Here is a 20075-nt window from a genome sequence, read left to right on the forward strand (position 1 = left end):
TTACATTTAAGTTCTCTGGGTATTGGCAATATGAGTGGCTGCTTGTACTTCTAGAATCAGAATGGTTTTATTTTATTTGGGAGGTATTGAAATATGTGCCTAAGACTGATTATTTTTATGAGAAAAATTCCCATGTTTTGCAAGTATTGCCTTGTTTCAGGATCTCATTGGCATGACAGTTTACTGGATTTTGTTTATATAAAAGTAATATGGGAAAACACTGTTAGTTCATTATTTTCAGAAGTCCAACATAAGAAACTGTAGTTTAAAAATATTGTTTATGTTCTTAAGATCTAAGGTAGAACGATGTAATTATTTCTTTGTAAGTGGTATATTTCTGCACCTACAGATACAAGATTTGCCTACAAATTAAGTACACCTATTTTTTTCTTTATTGATCTACATCTGAGCTTTTAAGTTTCTGTGCACATATATAAACTTCCTAGCTATCCATACTGCATCATTTTAGCGTTCTAGTGAGCTAAAGAAATGGAAAAATATAGTTCAGTTTCTATAGGAAGTAAAAATATGCTTTCAGACAAGGCTGCAACCTGTGCATTCAGTTATAGGAATTGAAGGTTTAAGAACCAATGTGTCCAGTGGGTAGACAAAGAAATACTAAAGTAGTCCTCTCCTGAAATATGATGCAGGTATGGATAAGCTGCATGCAAAGTTTTTAGGGTAAAACAATGGAAATACTGAGTAGCCTTGTGGAGAAGGACCTGGGGGTCCTGGTGGATGAAAAACTTAACATGAGCCAGTAGTGTGCTCTTGCAGCTCAGAAGGTCAATGGGTTCTGGGCTCCATGAGAAGAGGGGTGGCCAGCAGGGGCAGGGAGGTGATTGTCCCCCTCTACTCAGCTCCTGTGAGGCCACATCTGGAGTACTGTGTCCAGGTCTGGAGCACTCAGTACAGGAACAATGCAGAGCTGTTGGAGAGGATCCAGAGGAGAGCCATGATCAGAGGGCTGGAGCACCTCCCCTACGAATACAGGCTGAGGGAGATGGGCTTGTTCAGCCTGAAGAAGAGAAGGCTGCGAGGAGTCACACTGCAGCCTTCCAGTATTTAAAAGGGGATTATAAAAAGGAGGGGAATCAACCTTTTGCAAGGGTATACAGCGATAGGAGAAGGAGTTCTTTACAGAGATAGTGGTGAGGTGCTGGAACAGGCTGCCCTGAGAGGCTGTGGATGCTCCAAGTCTGGAGGTGTTCAAGAGCAGGTTGGATGGAGCCCTGGGCAGCCTGCTCTAGTGCCAGATCTGGAGGTTGGTGGCCCTGCCTGTGGCAGGATGGTTGGAACTTGATGAGCCTTGGGGCCCTTCCAAACCCAAGCCATTCTCTGATTCTGTGATTCAGTTTCACTGTACTGATTTTTTTTCCCAAGTAATCATTCGTACACAGGGAATCAGAGCTCTGCATTTGATACAAAAATTTTAAAAAGTTTTCAGATACATGAAAAGTTGAAGCCAAGAATAAAAAGCAATAGAGAAGGAAGATGGGCTTGCAAATGTCATCCAAGGCAGACCAGTGTGCCCTTTACGTGCACCTGTTCTTCTGAATTTTTTTCCCCTATATTATTATCCGTAGCTGTCTATTTCATTCTTAGAATTATTATATGATACTAAACTAGTATGACAGTAAACTTCATGTTCTGGAGAAGGATGAGTGAATCTTGATGGCATAGCTTTTCCCATGGAAAGCATATTGAGCTAAACTAGCAGTTAGATTGATAATTTTCTGATAGACTTTTGTGATTTCTTTGGGTACACCCATGTGGTCTAACGTGACAGCAGACCAGTCATCTCCGTTATCTTGAACGTGCATAGTGCGCTTCTGAAAGAGGATAGTAGATGTATTGTGACAGTCAGATGATATATCATAGTTACAGATTCCATGTCAAGCCTAGATTATTGCAGAATATTGATCTGTTTTCCATGCACTGCCTGCGGATTCTAGAAATGCATTTTCCATCCTATCGTAGCAGGAAGATTTTGTTGAAAATAATCCTGAAAAAATATGAATGAACTTCAAAGGATCGTTGTTTGCTAGTTTGGAGGAAACTTGTAGAGGATTCTGTGTACTGAGCCAATTCATGCAATCCTTTAAAATTAGTACATTATTTATAGTTTCCAGAACATAACTAATAGAGAAAAATGGCCTTGAATTGTAATCCATACACAATGGTTGCATTCAAGCTGGTTCACAAATAAATCCATTGATATGATCTGTTTCCTCTTCAGCCTCCAGTTGTTTGAAATATATTTACAACTGTTGGTTATTAATCTTGGCATAAACAGGCCCATTACTGCTGCAAAATTCTGAAAACAAGCAACAAAATAATCATTGTTTAGTAGAAATCTGAGTGTTTTTGTCCATATGAGGCCATTTCAGTAAATAGTTTTGCTAAACTGCTCTACTGTAGGAGTAAGGAGACAGAGGGATTTTTTAATGAGTAAGTTGAAAGTTAGTTAGTAAATGTAGTAAAATAGTTTATTTTTCTGCCACATAACTTTACTTTTCATATGCCATTATTAAATACTTAGATTTTGAAAAACACAGCAGCATGAGACATCAGACCGTAACCACTCTGTACAACGTACGTCTGTTCTTTGCATAATCACCTATTCCTATTCAAGATAATTTTATTGTCCAGAACTTTTTAAGTGTGAACTTTACATTTAGATCTTAAAATGTTAAGTTGCAATCAACTTACAAGCAAGTAACTTCTTAGTGATTTTACTACTGCAGCAACAGAAAAGAAACAATTAAATGCATTGCTTGGATTTAATGATTTGCAACCAATCCCCAAACTCCTCAGCAGTGTTATGATGATTGTTTATCTCAATACCTACGTGAAAACAGAGCTTATGATCTCCTGAGAAAAACGTGTGTTCTCAGATGAAAGGGAACCCACATCGTCTCTTGCAGTTAGTTACAGGCTTTCTCTTGGGTAAGTTCCGAATTCCCTTGATTTTGCTTCATTAGCACAATTTGGTTGATGATCATTTCATCTTCCTCGATGTTAAGTAGCCATGGAAGAATTGGAAATTGGAGCCTATCTGATAGAATGAATTCCTTTGAACTTTAAGGCCAAATTTTGCAATATTTCCACAGAATTGAACTCCATATTATCTGCAGAAGACCAATTTGATGGGTAAATGGTTGTGCATGTACTACACTTAAAAAAATAATAATTTTCTAAACCTTTTTCAGGTAAGCAGCTTGTGATCAGTCTTGTAGACACTGAGCACCTGTGCAGAGATTAAAAATTTGCAACGTTATATCTTTTAGAAGATAATTGGCAACAACAATGTCTTTAGTCTACAGAAGCCTCCAGTGTTACCAATATGGACCTTAAGTTTTAGCTGTGCTGAGAAATGTGTTCTAGTGAGGATAGACAGTGCTGCCAAATAGATGTCTGCCATATGGGCGAGCAAAACATGGGATTCTTGGGACTAGAATTCCATTGCAAGCATTACCAGAGGGATCTTGTCTTGATGTACTTTTCCACGGATAAAATTATATTCGGATCCTCAAATAGAATCTCTTTGACTAAAAGCTCTGTGAAATGCTCAGACTTGTGAAAAGTAATGAGTAAAAGGCCCTTTAGAGATCCAAGCTGAAGATACTGCGAAGTCTTCAGCGACCACTAAGCCTGTCTCTGGATTTCTGGTGTATTTCGTCGTTTTCTGAAACTTCATGAGACCTGAGGTTGTTAATAAGATGAGGAACAGTGGAAACAGATCGTATTTTGTGCAGAGAGAATGTTTAAAGTGCTAGAATTCACAGTCCTCAAAACTCCTCCAATCTGTGTCCAAATGTTCATTTTCCCAGTGTTAAGATTTGTTTAAAAACAGAAAGATTTTCCTGAGGGAAACAAAAACCACTTTGAGTTGCAGCAGTGTCTTACTGCAAAGTGTCAGCCTCAGAGGCACTCAGTCTTTTCAGAGAAATAACTGAACAAGTGTTAGTGGTGAAATTGTTCCAAAAGCTTATTCTTGCAACTGGCTGAATAATTACAAAAAAATCATGAGAGGAATGTCAGCCCAGTTGGTTAAAATGTGACTGGTTAGCAGTGTGACAGGATGACAGCTTTGAGAAAAGCTCATGCCAGATACATCTGTGTCACACCAGGTATGGATTGTTCTTAGTTTGGTGTATAAGCTAAGACTCTGGAAATGGGCCTTATTTTCCTGACTGCATCTGCACTGACTTGAGCAGTGACAGCCTCCTGTTGTTCTTCATTGGTGTGGTGCCCTCACGCCAGTCACATTTGCCAGCTCAGTTTCTTCTTAGCACAGTTCAGGCCGTGTGAGAGTGGTTACCAGAGGCCTCCCATCCAAACTGCTCCGGCCAGCTAGGTCCATTTCTAATGAACCAGCTGCTCACAAGCATCTCAGCCTCCCAGCAGCGCCTGCCAGAGGCAGTTATAAGCAGCTGGGACAGCTGGGGAGCAGTAAGTTGCATAGCCAGCACCGCTCCAGCTGGAGGCATGGGTCTGTCCATAGCCTGTGAATCCTCCATACTGGAGATGGAGCCTCAGACCCCACCTCTCCTTTATCACAGATCAACCCTAATTGCTTTTAGAGAGCCAGCCTACATTTCCTGGTGCTCCAAGGCCTGGTGGAAAAAGCTCTACTATTCATAATAAAATGTGATACAAAGACTCAGTGTTGTGATCTGGAGGTGGATGCTCTCCTAGGCATCCACAGCTCTATTCAATTTGATTGCAGAGCTTTGAGATATGAGGGCTTAAAGCCATCACTTGCTCAAGACTGTCTTGAATGTAAGAAACAATAAAATGTTTCTCAGTGATTTTAATTAAAACATACACATTTCCTGTTGGATGCTGCTTACAGGTCAAAGTGTTAGTAATAATCTAAGGCACGGATTTGTGGGCATAGTTCAACAAAGGTCATTACAACGCTATCATACAGGCAATTTATCAAGCTCATCTATAATGTAAAACTTGCTCACAGAAAGGTGATCTCTGTAACTTTATGCATCAGATAATACACCTACACACCACTTAAATATGTTAACACCATCTGAATTCTTAGGGATTTTTTTAAAGTATGAGTAAGTGTTTGAGTGATTCACATATAAAAGATTCGGGCGAACCAAACAGATCAGCCGGGGGAGAGCTGAGTAGGAAGCGGCCTGATTGCCATGGGGACAGAATGGGAACAGATGTGGCAGTGAAGGCAAGGTTGTGCTGAGCTCTCCAGCACTATCAAAATAGTGTTTTAAGGAATTTATGAGACACAGTAATGCTAGCAGCTGCCTTCCTTCTCAAGAAACTTCATTTTTAGCCATTGTTCCCTGCTTAGCTGTTGCCTTTATTTGTATTGCTTTTTGTTTTTTAGCTGTGGAATTTTAACTGAAAATAAATATATATATACACACACACTTTTCAGATAATATGGGATCAATACTCTTGTTCTGCTGGATGTCAGCTCTAATGCAAACTCCTTGAGAGATTTTCTCTAATCTTTCTGGAGGAATTTGTCTCCCTCAAGGGCCATGTTTTTCTAATAAGCTGTCATGTTTTTTTTTTTGAAAAATGTTTCCCAAATCGAAAAAAAAAAGTTTTAGATTACACCATGTCACAGAGGGTACAGCTACTATGAATAAATGAAGTTTTAAATCTGAAGTTCATTTTTCTTAACTTTTTTTAATATGTTTTCTTCATGAGCTTTAATCTTTGGTATGTTTCAGTAATCCAGCCTTTTGGAATATCTTGACATTTGACACTGTGGATGTTTTTTAAACTGTTCGATTTGAGAACAGATCCAAAGCATCAAGGGATATCATTTAAGATCATTCAAGAGGCTGTCTTTTCGAAGAATTAGATTCTGAAGTTCCCCTGGATGCAGGATTTGTTGTAAAGGGCGGTTTGCTACAAAGCCTAAACAAATTGAAATGAAGTCTTAGTAAAATATTTTGTTTTATATTCTGCCAAAAAATGTAGCAAGCTACTGCTAAATGATGACATCTGCAACAATACTATATGGCATCAATAGGAGAGACCATATTTTCAGGCTGCTTTGCAATATCAGGGAGATAGGCTTTTCCCTATATGAAAGGTCCAGAACATAATGGTTGCTAATCCTGTTGTACAAATAAGATCTGGCAAGATTGAAAGTACCTTGCCATGTTTATGCATTGGCAAAGTACCACCTTGATTCACTTATTTGGATGCTAATAATACTATTCAGCGTGTGGTTTTTTTAAATTAAGATCTGAAATGGGGCAAAATTAATTAAAAGAAGCCTGAGGGTTCTAATTTTCTCAAGGAATTCTATGACTCTGTTCTACTGGCATCTCTTAAATGCTGTTTCTTAAAACAGATCATAGCATGTGTGATGTGCCACACCTCAGGGATGCTGTAAGGCATAAAACAAAAGGGTTACGGTAAGGGAATATAATGATAACAAGAAGTACTGTGTTACTTCAATGCTTATTAGTGTGACAAATACAAAATTGGTTTCCCTCTTCCTTTGACAAACAGTTTGAATATTTAAATAGAGACGAAATACTAGAAAATAACTTTGCAAGAAAACTGACAAAGGTTTTGTATTGTCTGAAGTTTCCAAGTTGTCACTAGCTAAGGGACTAAATGCAATAGTATGAAAGAGTGCACTACAGAGCTGTAGTAGTTGTGATAGTCAATTGTACAGTAGGTTTCAGATTGCTAAGAGGGATTAAACATTTGAGTTTTTTATCTCTTGAGAATTTGCTTAAGCTTGTCTATCTGTTGTTTCAGCCCATTGAAATACGACAGGTTTGAAGGTTTTTCTCCTAGCTTGCTTTTGTCATCAAATCCTAGAAGCTGCTGATGGTGAGGCTCAGGAGGTTGGTACTTTGTGCTTAGTCTAGATAAAGCTGTTTTCTCCCATCTTATCAGAAGCCCTCAATGTTTTTAGAACAGAACTACAAGCTTGCTGTACTTTTTTTCACTGTTAGTTTACTTTTGTGACAGAATTAGAAACATGGGATAAGATGGTACATGTGGATCTGGTAATGTCCCAGCACACTAATACTAGGAAATGTGACTCCTAGTCCTGCTGCTGCGATGCTCGTGTATGTAATGATAAACAATAATTAGGTATAAGATAGATACTCTACTTAGTATAGATTTAAACCAACAGTGATCATTTTTTGCTGACTATAATATAGTGGACCACAACTTGCTTGATGTCCTTTATGATTTCTGCATTGCCTTGGCATAGCAACAAGTGGTCTCCCTACCAAGTGGTCTTTAGCTCATGGCAGTCTACTGAGAGCTGAGGAAGTAAAGAAGCCCGAGTCATCCATGCTGTGACCTTGGCTTTCATGTGGGCTGTAATACCATTTGGCAGACCCAAATGAGTGCCTGAGAAGGATTAAGGCAGTTCTGGCAAGCATGGTTCCTGAATTTTTCTTTTTCCTGTAGGTTTTAGATTTGATTTGACTCCCTTCTCTACAGATTCTACAGATTATGTAGTGGCCTGAATCTCATTTTGACTGAACAACTGTGCAGTTGTACCTCTAGTCTTCCTGGAACATATGTAGGTCTCATTTCTATGTTTTATATGATCTTCTACAGAATTTAGGGAAAGAAAAAAAAAAGTTAATAATTCAAGAAAGCCTAACTAACTTGGAGTTTGAAGATATATTGGGTTTTTATTTTAAGTACATTTTATACATTTATCTGCATTTAAAAAAAAAATCAGTATTTCAGTTCATGCTGATCTTTTCAAGTGTACAGGTGCTGCTTGTGGCACATGGACATATGTGATGCTACAAAAGTAGCTTCATTCTGAAACAAAATAACTCACTGAATCAATTCTAAGCAAATAGACAAAACATAATTGCTCAACCAGAAAGCAAAAAAATATATATTTTTTTATTTGTGTATAATCTTTATTAACCAAGTTAACTGCTCTAAATTCTATTGCTATTTATAACGGTTTGACACTTCTCCAGCAAAGGTGCTTCATGTTTGTGCAAATATAACTGATGTCTAAAGATTTTAAGGAGCATTATATCTGCAATAAAACTACAGGGCTAGATCATGTATATACTCACATTTAGAGCTGTTTCTTTATTTGAAAATATTTGAATATTTTTAATTTTGTATATCTATAGAACTTAGTAATATATGGAAATATGGTGTTGAACACATGCATCCAGCAGAAAAAATCTGTATATGTATAAATAAAAACCCACCCACAAAATCGTACTGTAAAGAATTTACATCTTTTAGCATTTGTCTCCAGCAAATATGTACTTAGTACGTCAGTTCCATCTCTGCTAATGTCTGAGAGTACGCACAAGAGGGATCCATTCCAAATGCCTTGATCAGGAGGTGAAAAGCTTCAGTGGCAGTTTGTGCTTCAGTAGATATCAGAGGATCTCCATGGAAGCCTTTCCTATGAGGGATGAATTTTTAGTACCTACTAAATCGTGCTTGTTTCAAGATACCTTACCTTCTTTGGATTAAAAACATAAAATACCTGTAGGAGTCCTGGTATACAAGAAGTTACTGAATGTGTGAGCAAATGATTATAAACAGTCCAATTTATTAAGTTCAATAAGTTACTGTTATCTTGAAAGTCAAGCTGAAGGATCTACCTTGCTTCTGTAGCAAGGAAGAAGCTTATATGTGTGCTACCGCATCAGCTAGTGAGGAGTAGTTCCTTGCTGCAAGCAACTTCATTGTTTATGTTTTTCTGTCCAAAGCCTACTTACTCACTGCAAAGCTCTGGCCTTCCCTGGAACTGGACAGACAGGCCTAAATTTGAAGCTTTTCCAAATCTGTGTGATAGAGCTTTTTGTTTAGGAATAAAAACATGGAGGAAAAAGAATGAGAAATAAGTGAAATTAGTCATACTGTAGCTGTGAGCATAGAAATGTAAAGGTATGTCTTACATTGTAGTAACTGGAGCTCGGATAGTAAATTTGTACTTGTATGGCTTTATCTATTTCAGGTTCTGCTGGCAGTGAGACAGGAGTCAGTGCAGCACTGTTAGTATAGTTAACAAGCAGGTCAGGAAGGCTTTGTGGCCTCAATTTCAAGGCTGATGGAGATATACAAAGCTGTCAGTGCTTCAAATGTAAATGTACCTTTACTGTTCCTGTGCAATAAAAATGGTGTCTGGCAGTGAGTGTATGCCAGTTTACTGTATTTCTAGTTTGTTCATCATCCTTTTTATGTTTACAAGGTACTTAAAGCAGCTCCTACAAATCTATCAGTGACTTGGCACTGGATTGTTTTGAATATGGGTGTGCCCTGCAAGTTGCAGTCTACCTTTTGGTGCACGTTTGATTCTTGGTAAGGGAAGGTATGCTTTCCAGTCTTTACCAGGAATGACCCGTATCACTCCCATTCATTTGCACAACCTTCTGCTTAGCAGGACTTACTAGCTGTCCTCTGAATGTTGCTAATTAATCCTAGATAGTCCTCCTAGTTTTCTACCGTGAAAACAGTGACAGCTCATGTTCTGACCCACACACTTGAGGTCCTTTGTTCTTAGCTGTTATTCTTCAGAGAAAGAAACCCAAAATAGTATCAGTTCAAGTGTATGTTGCTCTAAGTATGGTACTTTGTGTATTATGACTCCACTGATCGTCTTATTTCTGATGATATATTGAGGATAATTTCATAGCTTGTGTTTGATATGTTGAAATGCTTGACTTTACTTACTAGTCAGAATATGTTGATAGATGATGTGGATATCATACTGACACTTCTCAGGCCAACATGTTCGTATACTTGCAGGATTTCTCAGAGGCAGCCTGCAAAGCAAGCAAGTTTCATACTAGCATGTCTGCATCCAAACTGGAACATCAAAAAATTCATGTTAATTATTACGTTTGTGACAGAAATTATATAGCATGGTCATGTAGCAAAAGATGATGTAATTATCGAACAGTATATAATTGCAAAGCAGAAATATTTATAATCACAGATAAATCTATCTGCATTCTGCAAATACCTACAATTAGTTTCTACATTGCTATTTGTTAAATGGAGAAAGTCTGGTTCTCTTATGAATCAGTTAGCTTCAGTTCAGTCACATAGAAGTAATAATCTTCTATTTAAAGTTATGTGAGAGACATTGCTTCTGTGGCTTCAATTTTGATGGATATGAACTGGGAAGTAAACTCTTGTCATATCTGCTTCTGTTTTCATCTGAGTGCTAAATTTTTTTCTTAACTGTAAAACGTATCTGTAACATATGTTAATTTTATGCCAAAATATATAGTTCTGCTCGGGTTTTCTGTCATTTTCCATTTCAGTTTCAGCGGTCTATTTTAGCAGTTGCCTTCCACACAGCCATGCCTCTGAAATTCTATCTATTTCATAAGTCAGTTGTGTCCATGTGAGGTTTCAAAATATCAGTTTTTGTACCAAGAATTTTGTTCATATAATCATCATTCATTACCCTGGTAAATGTCATCTCCCCTTTGACTTCAGTGCCATCCTTGTTCCCTCAGTGCCAATCAAAATGTAGCTACTCCAATTGCCTTTAGAGGAACTATTACACATCCAGCCCAGCTGCTATCCTTTCTCTGGTATCAAACACAACTTATTGTTGTATTAAGTCCCTTCAAGACTCTGTTCTTCTAGATCATGAACCCCACGCAAATGAAATCCAATTGTTTTTGATATTCAGTGGGTAAACACTATGGGTAAGTTTATATTTATAATCTGAGAAGTCTAGACTGTAGAGCCCTGTTAATCATCCTAGATAATATTTTTGAAACAGAAATCTGCAAAGACTAGTTTGGTTGCTAATATTTTTTTCTTGACATGCAAAGAGAAGTCCTAGAGTGGTTGTACATTTTGATATCTCTCCTCAAATACACTTTGCCCAGATTGAAATGAAACCTTTGAGTAAACACACAAGCAAATTATCCTGTGTTAGTACCAAGGGAAATTGTGTTAATTGTTTGTGTGAGAGATCCTAAGTGGAGAATTCAGAATGTTAGTAGTGGAAAGTAGTCAAAATCATTGCTTCTTATATGCCCGCAGTAAATGTGATTGAAAATGATTTTTTTTCTGACTGCTCAGTGAGGTTTATGGGATGAAAATATTGATCTCAGTCTACTGAGATGGGATTAATTTCACCTAACTTCAGATGTCTGACAATTAGACATCTAGGTGTGAATTATTTGCTGTAGATTTCCCGTGTGGTAGAATAGAGGATTTCCTTGATCTATCTGGCTTCCTCCAGTGATTACGATGGGAGCCCAAGATGAGTTTCATAGATTTTGACTTTCAGATGCCTAAATTAGGGACAGGGTAATTCTGTCTTTACTGAAGATGATGGATGACCCTGTGAGCCTAGCAGTAGTGTGCATCATGTACTGTTAATGACAGGCTTAGTGGGGAGGCCTATGTGAATGTATAGACTGACCTGTGCTCTGTGTTAGCGGATGTGTAGGACAAGCCCATTGGTGAGCTGTCTTGATTGTCACGTTCCTTTGTTTCTCCAATGAATTTTAGATGGGAAAAGAGAAATCACATTTCCTCCCAAGAATTGCATATGTGTTCAGTGTGATAATGCCTTGGTGTCATTTTGTAATTTGATTATTCATTTAAACTGTAAACTGTTAGAACTACTTTCTCTCTCTCTCTCTCTCTCTCTCTTTTTTTTTTTTTTTTTTTTTTTTTTGTGGTTACAAAATTATCTTTGTTTCACTGAGCTCAATATTAATGTACTCCAGATTCTGTTTCTTTTGCAGAGTAACAGATGTTCACAGTTTGGTGCAATTTTCAGATGAGCAATGCTGTTTATAATAAATTTCCCTGAGACCACCCAACTCATTTCACTTGTAACTTGAACTGTATCCAAGTGCTGATCTCAGGAGATGTAAGTGAGATGTAATAATTCTGTGCCTCACCCAGTTCAAAAGACATGACTTAGTATAGATGGAATTTAAATATCTATACTTTCAATCAACATAAAAAGTCAAAGTTTTATCTTGCATGCTGAAAAAAATGGAGGTGGAAATTGCAGCATTCTAGCTTTCACTCATTAAGTATTCATAGGGTGTGAGGAAACATAATGACAATGTCTGCAGGAAATAAAATCAGAAAACAAAGATGAACAGGTGAGAAAACATAGCACAGCAAGTAGAACAACTCCATTGAAATTTTTCCTGAAAAAATGCAGATTTATTAAATACAGAATAAAGAGAAATGTATTAAATAAAGCATGATGGAAATGTAGGGATGGCACAACAAGCATTGTGATTTGTTGGGAACAAGGGCAATGCATTGTTTGCTGCACAAACAAAACCACAGTGTGGTTTTCAGATGTCTATCTGGAATGTTATATTTAGTCTCATGCATTTAACAGCAAAAATTTTGTTGATAGCAGTTAAATATGTTAGAAAGAAAATATTGAGAAACTTTGGGATACTGAAAGTAAACTTTAATTCATGTCTTTGCATTTATTAGAAGACCCATAGAGTCAATTGTATCTGTTGTATGAAAATATGGAATGTCTCCCAAAGGGAAAGAGAAGCACTGAATGACTTGAGAGTGTGAAAATTAAACAAACTGTTCTGAATTGGCTACAGGAGGTACTGAATGAATCAGGAGATTTCCTTTTTTTTTTTTTCCCTGACATTTATTGTGCTTTATACTTAACATTTAGTACAGTGTTATTTTGAGATTATAAACTGAGAACTCAGGAAAAAGCACTGTGAGGTTCCTATGGCAACCGTAGTGTGCACATTCTCTGTATGAATGTTGCAATTACTCTAATGTGACATTGTGTTATTGAGACCTGCTATTTGGCAGGTATGTATTTTACTTTGTGAATTAATTGATAAGTGTAGAGATGGTTCTAAATTGCATTAAAGTCAATGAAACTTTTTTTTTTTTTCCTAATAGAATAACTACGCTGTGATGCTAGATGTTAGTCCATATTTCTTGAAAGCACCTTGTATGGAGCATTCCGAGATGCATTTCTTATGGTGTTTAGACACAGTAACACTCTGCCCTGTCCTCTGACAGCAATCATTCTCCAGTCAGAACACAAGGATTTTCCTAATGGTGTGCAGTTATGTCACAGCCACCAGTGTGTAAATACCCAGTCTAGGGGATGCTCTGATCCCCTGGCTCTCAATGGCTTTTGTGTTTGCTTAACAGCTCACCAGCAATAAAATGCTATTTAAGCATCTCCCTTTCAGCTGAAGCCAGAAATACCAAATGCAGAGGAAACTGTGTTGCTGAGAAGACTGCTGAAAGAGATTTTTTTAAAATTAAAAATAAACAAATTCATTAATTGCTATACCTCACTGGTCTCTCTCTTTTTTTTTTGTCTTCTTCTTCTTTTCCTTTTTTTTCTTCTTTCTTTTTCAGCTAGCAACCAAGGGCCAACTGCCCCTTTCAACTGCTGTGTATTGGTTGTTACTGAAGTTCCAGCCTTTCTCATTTGGAAATGAAAAAATATTTTGTCACTGCCTTGGTTACACACTCCATGATAGATATTAGAATCTTCTTTTTATAGTCTAATACTACTCTTGACCTGAATATGTCCCTGACTTTTGAAGAATGACTGGCCTGCTCTACAACAAAAGGCCTATGCATTTAAGGCTTAAATGTTCCCTGCCTCTACTTACTATTTAGTTTTAAAATAATCTTCTGAGGAATCAGTTGCTTGCTTTGTTATTTTTTCTATTACTCTTGCAAAAATAAGAGAAATGTTGGAATTTATATTAGAAGACATATGGATGTAACTCTCATTCCAGCTCTAGCCCTGTTTCCCAGGAAACGAATTAGAGCAGTATGAAAAACATCTAAAGCTCCTAGATCTGCTGCAGAAAAAGTGAAGACAGGGCTACATTCTGTCTTCTAAGACAATGAGTGCTATGGATGTGCAAAGCTGTGTTATGGGATTTTTTTATGGGGGTGGAATCGGATCAAAAGTAAATTCTTCTGGTGGGTCTGCAATATGCAAACCTGGAGAAATTCTCCTCTGGGCCACGCTGCAAGCATTGCTTACAGTTACCTAGGAAGGCTGCTGAGACCATGCATGGCTGCTGGGGTTGTAGCACTGCTGGTGACCAAGTAGTAGCTGCTGTGGCGCTTCTAAAAGCCCTGGGGTTCTGCCTGGGCTGGGAGCACCGGCAGGTGCAGCTCCCACCTGCACAGGAGAAGTGCAGAGGCGTGCAGCTGGAACCATGCCACCCTGCTACAAACCCTGCAGTCCACCAGGAAATCCTCACCTACCTGAGAGCTCCTGCTGCTGTCTCACTGGTTATTTTTGAAAAATATTTGACTTCAGAGAATTGGGTTTATTTATGAAAAAAAAAAAAGCAAATGTATTCCGATGTTGCGTTTTCAGCAGTTGTTCGTAATGGTAAAGCTTACTGGTTATTAGTCAACTGCAGGGTCATGTTGTAGTACTGCAGCTATTAATAAAGCTGGACCAGCCTATCTCTTGTGAGTAGGGAGATTAGAGTAGCACATGCACCAATTTCTCAAAAAAACCTATATTAATTGTACTTAATTTTGCTGTTGTTTTCTTTAGGAAAGTCATACAGACTTGCTGTTACTATGTATTTTTTAATTTGCTACCTCCTTTACATTGCATGCTGCTGTTAATGTGTTTAAAGTAGAGCTAGTCTGAGAATTTTCCATCAGAACTGACATCAGTTGCATATGTCTGTAAAGCAAATATATCTAAAGAAAAAGTTTTACTGAAGTTTTTGTTTTTTTTTTTGTAAATACCTTTCCTAGTAGGAAAATCGAAGCATACTATTCTGCTGGGATAAGGTCAGTCTGACTGATTGACAGTATTTTGGTTTACTGAATTGATCTCATGGATTTTATGTTCACGCTAGTGGAAAAAGAAGAAATAAACTCTTGAAACTGTATGGCCATACACATCTATGCTGTAACTTTTCTTCATAGAAAATGATAATTGCAAAACATGTTCCACGAAAAAGCCTGAATGCATTTCTTCTCTCATAGCTGAGTGTGAGTGACAGACAAAGGTAAATTTTGTCTGTGTTTATAAAAACTCTTCTGCAAAAAGAATGTATTTACAGGTGTTTTGTCAAATGTTGAGTTGCACCTGTTCTCTTGTTTTGGAAGGGACAAATATGTTACACTTTTCGTGCTAAGAAAGAGCAACCAAGGAAACATCACTTATTAAAAAAAAAAAGCAATATTTTCTAGTTCAGTAAGCCCTGAAGCTTGATCTTGGTGTTAATACAACCAGGAGATGGTAGAAGCCATTGGAATTAATGTCTTTCTGTCATAAATCAGTGCTAATAATTATTTGAGTATCCAAGTATCCAGTATCCAAGACCGTGAAAGATAAAAATACTGTTAATGTTTTTATACTTCTATTTTATTCTGCTACATCCAATTTCAAAGTTTTGTATTTTTTCTTTCAGAATGATCAGTCTATGCAAGATATGCAGATAATGGGAGGAGATGATCTTTCAAAGCTGACTGGAAAGGTTCGTTAATTTTAAAATTCAGAAAGTAAATACATCCACTATAAGTGGTTGAGAAAAGCTGTGTAATTTTGCACATGAACTGTCATTTTCAAGACAGATACTAAAACTGCAATCAAAGAAATATATTCATGTCCACTGAATTGCTGTAATGCCATTGCTTTCAGATTGCAGATGCCTCGAAAGGTCAGAAGTGGCCCCTTCATCCCAATAGGGTAGGGATTTGCCAAATAGTTGCATATATACCATCACTGATACTGCGGGCAAAATTTGTGCTGGAATGCTTCCTCAGGGCTTATTTGTATTCTGAGCCTTGTATTTTCTACCCTTGGAGGGTGCATGCAGGCAAAGTGCAGTTTGAGTATCCCTGTCAAATTCAGCATATGAGGGGTTTAAGATAATTTTGCCTGCTGTACAAAGTGCAGCAGTGGTATCTTTCACTCAGCTAATCAAATGGGATTTTTTAATTTCAACTTCAGGTGGTCTGTATAACTGAATTTGCTTTGCACTATGATTAAACACTGTGGTAATGAAATGGAGTGGTTTGAACCAGTGAAAAGGCTATTTTCATCCAACCATGACAATACAAAGCAGTGCTTTGAAGAGGAAGGAAGGCTGATTTCATTAGGCAAATGGTCTGTGTGGAAAATGGTCAGAAATGGATTCTTTACTTATGCATTAAGGCAACATAATACTAGTTTTGTTATTCGTACTGTACATGCAGTTACTTTTGTATTAGTTGGCACTAAATAACATCATTTTCTTCAAAGCACTCAAATGTAGCTAGCACTAGCTATCTCATTTGCTTTGTTGTACTGTAGCACACAAAAAAGAATAGAAAAAGTAAATGTTGAATATTTCATTAATATTAAATAGGCTTGGATACAGCTAGAACTTCAATAAAAAATGCCAGTATTCTCCAAATATCTTAGTGATACACATGTCCTCAGTTTACACTTCTAAATTCTGATGGGTGGGTGTTTTTTGCAAATTATCCTGAAAGTGTTCATCACGTTCTTGTGAAATAGTAATTCATTTGCTGCTCTCTAATATCCAGTTGCTGGAGTAACTTGTTCTTCTACGATGGTTTTACATATGTTTCTCTATTCACAGGAGAACTGTCAGTGCACCTATAATTTCTCCTTCTCAGGTAGTCCAAGCCCTTTCTTATCTTCTTGGCCAGCCCCTTTCTCATCTTCAAATGCCAGTTTTTCTTGATGAGACCCTGGTGAGACAGATCTTAGTTTCAGCTGTTTATATATTTTCCAGACACAGCCTAGCATGATTTGAATTCTCTGGGGCAAAATATTACTTTTTGTATTGGGACTTTTGTGTACATATACGTGTGAGTGAGAAGGGAAAATTTAGCCCAAGTAGTTCTGTTCTTGCCAAAAATGAAGCACAGTGTTTCCTTATATTGAAAATCCTGGTGACCTTTTCTTATTGACACTGCCCCCTGCTCCCACGTTTGGGAGCAGGGACATAATATGTGCGAAGCTAGAAGGAGAAGGCCAAAAAAAGTAATGTTTGGGATTGTGCTAGGAAAAGAGACCAGGATCCTGGATAAGTGTGGATGCGCTGATTTGGGAACCACGGTGGTTACTGATCAGGGATGAAGCCCTGTGTTAGAAGCTGGGTACAGAGAGGAAGGAAAGGAGAGTGGGATGGGACATGGTCTGACTGCTGAAAGGGCATGTACAGAGGTTGTACGTATGGTTGTCTCTGCTGATGGGTGAACAACTAAATCGCATGTCGCTATAAGACATGAAGATGGGGTTTCCTTAAGACTTGTTTTTCTGATTGCAGATCTGAACAAGGCTTGAGCTCAAATGCTTGGACCTGTGTGTCTAAAGTTGGATATACGAAGGAGTAGCCTTATGTCCACTGATGCCGATTCCTACATCTGTTGTTGACTTAAGCAATTAGTGGAAGCATTTAGCATGTTTTGCTAATCAATCATTTGTGGACTGATTCAGAGCCTCCTACAGCCAGTGTAAATCTTTTCCTGAAGTGTGTTTTAATACCTTAGTTTAGCTTCTGGCTTTTAAAACTGCTGGCTTTAAAGACACTGGATGAATTAGTGGAAGACTTACGGGTGGAATTCAACTTTCCTGCTTCTAAGTCAGCTAAATGCTTCTGACTTCTTAGAATACTTATTATAGAAAATTGTAATTATATTGAAAAATTAATATGCGAGGTTAAATCATATTCACTTAATAATCATGGAAACTGTTTCTGAGAGTGCCTGTAAGTTCCATTAACTTTTTGTAAGACTGGAGACCATAAATAACTTCTAACAGTTCCGAAAATTACAGAAAAGATTCTGAGATTCAGATCTTAAATTGTTCTTCATTAAGTAATAATACCTTGAACTATGGCTACCAAAAAATCTTAGTGAAAAGCTGAATCATTTCTTTGTGTGGAAAAAAAAAAATTGAGTATATAATTTTAAAAAGAAAATTAAAAAAAAGCAGTTAAGGATAAAAGCTCTTTGGAAGGAAGAATTTCTCCTCTGTATCTCTATAAAATATGCTCTTGTTTTGAAAATATTAAAAGCCCAGCAAAAAATGTATAATGATCCAAATAATGAAAAAGAGAGGTATTCAGACAGAGAAGGAGAAGAGTTAACACAGAGACCCAAACTACCTGAAAAGAAGTAATCCACAATTTGAAATTCTTATGTGAAGAAGGTCACAGAAGCAAAAATTAAGATTTCAGTGATATGAATTATCAATGAAGGTACTTGGAAAATGAGTACTGATACTTAAGACTCTAATGCTTTGTAACTATTCATTTCTATGCAGACAAAATGTAATTTCAATACATCTCCTTTAATGTTGAAAGTGATGAACGTAAAATTTCTCAGTGGCTAATTCTTAGTTAGGCAGATGCTTAGCTTTCAATTGCTCTATAGTTAAAATGTTCATTTGGGTAAAAATTATCATGAGTATTAGTAAAGATGGATACATTTTGAAAACAGGAGGTAATTACTAACTGCACAGAAAACTAGAGGTGCTGTTTCAAAGTGAGGGGGTAATGAAAATTTATGTAGATTGGGTAAAAAAACTAATAATATAATAATGTTTAGTATTAATACTGTAATCATACTTTATAATATACTAATGATTCTTAACACTAGAAGTATTTGTGGCATTTATACAAAATAAATTTTAAAACAGATAGAAATTTTAGTAGATCCAGCTGGACCAGTGTTGTGAATTATCATTGCCATTTACTTCCTTTATTTGTATCTGTGGTGGTTTTTTTTCTTAGTATACTGTAAATTACTTCAGGTTTGTGTCTTTGTTGAAGAGAAATTGAATTATAATTTTAATCTGACATCCAGAACTGTGGGAATTATGGAGATCAGAGAGAATTAACCCAAGTGTTTTGGAGCTGGTTACATAGTCCAAAGTCTCCACTGGCAGAGGTTATTCTGCATTTCATTCCAAATGTAATTTGTTCTTTAACCTTTAAAAAAGTTCCTATACCATTTCAACTTGAATCCATGCAAAGGAGGCATGTTAGACAAAATCACAAACTTACAATTTTAGAAGCACATATTCCTTTCGTTGAGTTAATATATTTATTTTCAAAATTACACCAATATAATTATGTAATTATCACTATTTGTATATTACAGAGAATGTGAACAAAATTAATTATTCTTATTTAAGTTACCAAGAACTTCTAATTAAAAAAAAACTAGCAACCTAGTATGATATAATTATGGAGTTCATGAATGCTTCAGCTGTCTGTAACATGGATCAATCTTTATGTTATTTTTGGAAGACTGTTTCTCTTAGTCATGCTAAACATATCATGTTGTTGACAGCCAGTGATTTGAGCATTTGTGGAGAAGATCAGAAGATAGAAAGAAATAATGAAGGCCAGTATCCTTTATTCTCTGTGTGCTTCACTGCATTAGTTTAAGCATTTCATCACTATTGTAATGCTCTCCTAAAAGAACTGATCAGCTCATATTAAGACAAGGTTTCACTAAGAGGAAGGTGTCCACCATTCAGTAGTCTGCACTTCCTTTTAGCAGGATATGTCACAGCAAATCTCTAAACTTCCTTTATATACATCTCACCTAAATAAATATATCCATTGTCCACCATTTTCCTGCCGCACTTGTCATGTGGGAATATGCTACTGGAGCATAATGCAGTTTCTCTCTTAGGAGTCATGTCTCTTATTTCTTATTTTCCACAGAACTTTATCTTTTTGTCTTAGATTGTAACACTCATAAGACCATTATTGCCATAATATATAAGATGAAAGGTCTGTTTCAGCTTGTGTTACATCTTCAGCAGCACTTAACTGGAATCTTACTAGGAAAGGATATGTGAAACACAGCTGATACACAGACTTTCGAGGTTACGTCCGGGCTATCACTCTGAGTAGATCCAGTGCTAGAATTGCTATTCCCATTTGTCTAATCTCCTAGTAATTCCAGGTATGCCTCTAACAGTCCTACAGGATCCTGCAGCAAAGAGTTTCATATATGAGATGTGTATGAAAAAGTTGTTATTCCTTCTTTTAAGCTTGCTGTCTGGTTACCTTCTGTGGGCTCTACAAAACTTATAGCAGCTCTTTTGAATTACTGCC

The 20075-nt window shown here is 37.0% G+C and overlaps 1 protein-coding gene across 12 annotated transcripts in view; it reads left to right on the forward strand.

The window, feature by feature from the left end:
- The window catches only part of PRTFDC1 (phosphoribosyl transferase domain containing 1), a 46471-nt gene that overhangs the window by 11064 nt on the left and 15332 nt on the right, over positions 1-20075 (forward strand). For 4 of the 12 annotated variants that reach the window (XM_085227238.1, XM_085227245.1, XM_085227236.1 and 1 more), the window contains exons 4-5: positions 15402-15467; positions 15632-15679. In XM_085227238.1, coding sequence (XP_085083364.1) covers positions 15402-15467; positions 15632-15679 — 114 coding nt within the window. Of the gene's footprint in view, positions 1-15401; positions 15468-15631; positions 15680-16577; positions 19352-20075 lie in introns of those variants that run through there. The other 8 variants (XR_014884207.1, XM_085227242.1, XM_085227237.1 and 5 more) reach the window with 6 other exon arrangements.

This window comes from Meleagris gallopavo, chromosome 6 (assembly GCF_905368555.1).
Source record: "Meleagris gallopavo chromosome 6, MGAL_WU_HG_1.1, whole genome shotgun sequence".
Lineage (NCBI taxonomy): Eukaryota > Metazoa > Chordata > Aves > Galliformes > Phasianidae > Meleagris > Meleagris gallopavo.